The sequence below is a fragment of the Perognathus longimembris genome, chromosome 10 (assembly GCF_023159225.1).
Source record: "Perognathus longimembris pacificus isolate PPM17 chromosome 10, ASM2315922v1, whole genome shotgun sequence".
Taxonomy (NCBI): Eukaryota; Metazoa; Chordata; class Mammalia; order Rodentia; family Heteromyidae; genus Perognathus; species Perognathus longimembris.
The window spans coordinates 8538735-8542473 of record NC_063170.1 but is presented as its reverse complement, the minus strand read 5'-3'; the positions used below and the strand labels follow the sequence as shown (position 1 = coordinate 8542473).

The window sequence follows — 3739 nt, the reverse complement described above, 5'->3', positions numbered from 1 at the left end:
GTTACTGGGCTGCCTCATGACATTCTCCAGATACAATGGCTGGGATCACAATTATCCTACACTGGGCCTTCTCCCTCCATGCTCCCTCTTCATTTCTATCCTGTCACATCTGTAGACACTGAAGATTGGCTCACATACTCCAAGTCAGATCAGGCAGGGATTGTCATAAAGGAAACAGGGCAAGTAGCCACAGTAGATTAGAATAACAGTGGGCTAAAAGCTGGCCAAAAAAAAACTGAAGTAATATGCAAAAAGTAAATTTCTGTGTATTCATGCCTAATCTTCCAAAGTTGTGTAAACAATTATTCTACCATCCCCCATCATTTGCCCAAATTTTCGTCAAGTCCAAACGTAATTGTGAATGAGGTAGGTAGCTTCTCTACTCGTGCCTTTGTCGTTTTGGTGCCTGTCGAGGCCGATGCCATGAAAGCACTGGTCTCCTGGGCAGGGCAGCGCCGGGCGTGAGCACCAGCCACTCACTGGTGGAGCGTCTCAGTTAGCTATCTTTTCAATCTCATCCAAGTCATCCGTATCCAATCTTTCTATCTTCTTATCTGGGGAAAAACACGGGAAGGGAAATCAACGTGGAGTCACTAGGGCGACACAGCACAAGTCACCTAGAGCCACAGAATGGGCACAAAAACGACACATTTCCTTGCCGAGGCAGCGGCCACACTTGGGGTGGCAGAATTCCTTCCCTCACCCTAAAGGAAGGCCTCCGGAGCCTGAGCAGAGGGCACGGGGGCCCTGGTCACGGACACCAGGCGTCAGTGCTCCGGGCCACAGCCTGGGCCCACAGCAAGGCCATTCCAGTCCCTGAGCCCCAAGTCTCCAGCTGAGAGAATGCACGAGGATGTGTGCAGGGAGAAGGGCCTTGCTGGGGGCCATGGGGAAGCCTCCCGCTTCCCCTCCACACCCACCCACCCATCCCAGCCCTCTGAAAAGCGCACCAGGCACGGCACCCTCCAGCAACTCACTAAAATGCTCCTGGATTTTGTTCAGGATGTTCATGCTGTGCTTGCTGTCAACCATGTTCACGGCCAGGCCTCTTTTGCCAAAGCGGCCGGTGCGGCCGATCCGGTGCAGGTAGGTCTCATTGTCGGGGTTCCCATCCTTGTCCACAGGAAGGTCGAAGTTGATGACAACAGACACTTGTTCAACATCGATCCCTGCACGATGGGGGCGCGGAGGACAGAGACAGAGGCCTCAGCCCGCACATCCACTTCAAGGGGACGGAGAGCCTGGGCCAGGCCGCCTCCAGAGAGGGGGCACATTCAGTCCCAGGGGAGAACCAGAGAGAGGACGGAACTTGAGCAGGAGTTTTACAAAGAAGCCTGTAGAAAGTGAACTAGGCCTGCTGGACACACGCATGTGGACACACGGCTAAATACTGGTGGCGCCCAGGATGAGCACTGTGCGCCGGCACTGAGAGCCTAGGTGCCCACTGGCACCAGGGCGCCACTCCTGGAATCTCTGCTGGGTTCTCTCCCAGGAAGACCCATCCTCTTCTAGAAAGGAATGTCCCACCAGCCCCGCCCCCTCCCTCCTGGAGCCAGGCAGACCAGGACACCACTGCTCACCCCGGGCGCACACATTGGTGGTCACTAGAACTTTCTCTTTGCCTTCTCGGAAGCGCTCAATCACGGCAGCCCTCTGCTCCACCATCATCTCGCCACTCAGCAGAGCCACCTGGTGCCCTTCTTTGGAGAGCTCTGCTGCCAGCCAGCTGGCAGTTTTGCGGGTCTGAAGGGCGAAAAAATAAGAAATGATGGTACCCAAAGGACTCTATCTGATCTAGCAGATTCTATCAGAGACATGATCAACCTGATATGTCTGATATATCTGCATCACCTGGGTAATAATTTTAAAAAATATTAAAGATTGAAAGACTAGCTAATATATATTATTTAATCACATATTTGTACTGTTATATATGCTATTGAGTCTATAAAACATGAAAGAGAAGGAGCTATACACTGTGGCTCAAGCCTCTAACCCCGGCTACTCCGGAGGCTGAGATCTAGAGGACTGTGGTTTGACGTTGGCCTGGACAAAAAAGTCTGAGATTCCATGTTCAATTCATGAACAAAATGCTCAACAGGAAGCATGGCTCAAGTGGTAGAGCATCAGCAATGAACAATCAGGCTGAGTGATTGGGGCCCTGAATTCAATCTCCATTACCAAGCTACACACCTACACCTACACAGACACACACAGACACACACACACACAGACACACAGACACACACACACACACACACACACACCCGCACAGAGGTAGGAAAAATAGCTGGTTCAAAACCTGCACGCGATCATTACAATGGCGCTCTGTCAAGCTACTAACGCATGCCAATTCAAATTAGGTTAAAACAAAATAGAAGGAGACTACAACAACTAAAGACACTGCCTGCTCCCTCCTCACAGAACACTTCTTTCTTGTCCACACAGGAATGCGGCCAGGTGCGGCTGGGCGGGGAGAAGCTGAGGAAGGGCAGCCCCTGCAGGCCTGCAGAGCTCTACTCACATGGCAGAAGATCATGGCTTGAGCGATGGTGATGGCCCCATACAGGTTGCACAAGGCCTGGAACTTCTCATCTCTGTTATTGCACAGGACGTAGTACTGCTTGATGGTGTCCAACGTCTCCTCTTCGCGCTTCAGTTTGATAATATTGGGGTCCGGGACCACCTTCTGGGCAAACTGCCACACCGAGTCTTCAAAAGTGGCAGAGAAAAGCAGCATCTGGCAGTTCTTGGGCAGCATCCTGCAAGGTGACACCCAGGCACCTCTTTTGTTTTTGGTGGTGGTGGGGCTTGAACTCAGGGCCTAGGTGCTGTCCCTGAGCTCTTTTCTCACTTTGAGCCACAACGCCACTTCCAGGTTTCTAGTGGCTACTGCAGATAAGAATCCCATGGACTTGTCTGCCCAGGCTGGCTTTGAACCATGATCCTCAGGTCTCAGCCTCCTGAGCAGCTAGGGTTACAGGCACGAACCACCAGCGCCGGGCTCCTCCACGCGCTTTGGATGACCCCTAGGACTTCACCAGAAGGAACAGCAGCCCAGCCTCCCCTCACAGGCTTGCCTGGCTTATAGCCCTCACAGGCACAAAGGGCTGGGGGCAGGCCCATCTTAGGAAGGGGAAGGAAGCACACAGCCAGGGTGGCACCGGGCTGGGAGTATTGCCAGTGCTGATGGGCAAACGGCCCACTGAACACATGCTGCAGAAAGGACCAGAAGCCAACAGAAGTGAGAGGAGGGGTTTCAAGTTCCTCCTGGCCCCAGTTCTTCCTACCTCTGGATGCGGATGCTTTGGTCCTGGTGGCCCTGAGTAGCTATCATCACGTCTGCCTCATCCAGAACAAACACCTTGATCTTCTTGGGGTCAATGAACTTGAGCTTGGAGCACCAGTCCAGGACAGTCCCCGGAGTGCCAATGACAATCTGCTCACTGATCTTTTGACCTCTTTCCACTGTAGAGATGAGATGTTTTCTGTGGGTATTTCAAAGGCAAAGCCAGCTCTCCTTTCTGATACCCTAGAGCTTTGTTTTTAATGCTTATAATTTTTTGGTTGGAATTTATATTTTAAGGAAAGCTTAGAATACCACTACAAAGAAAAATTGGCAACAGGAAACTACGTCAAGGACATGAACAAGAACACAAAAACATCTGCAAAGGCATTCTTTTCTTTCTTTGTTGTTTTTAGGTGTGTTTTTTTTAACTGTATTTTTTTTTCCTTTCTT

At 51.4% G+C, this 3739-nt stretch overlaps 1 protein-coding gene across 1 annotated transcript in view; it reads right to left on the bottom strand.

Annotated features, from left to right (window-relative positions):
• Positions 1-241: 241 nt before the first annotated feature.
• Ddx19b (DEAD-box helicase 19B) overlaps positions 242-3739 on the bottom strand; it is a 12073-nt gene continuing 8575 nt past the window's right edge. The window contains 5 exon segments of the mRNA XM_048355136.1: positions 242-554; positions 978-1169; positions 1581-1743; positions 2525-2762; positions 3291-3468. Of these exon segments, the coding sequence (XP_048211093.1) occupies positions 493-554; positions 978-1169; positions 1581-1743; positions 2525-2762; positions 3291-3468 (833 nt within the window). The 3' untranslated portion in view covers positions 242-492.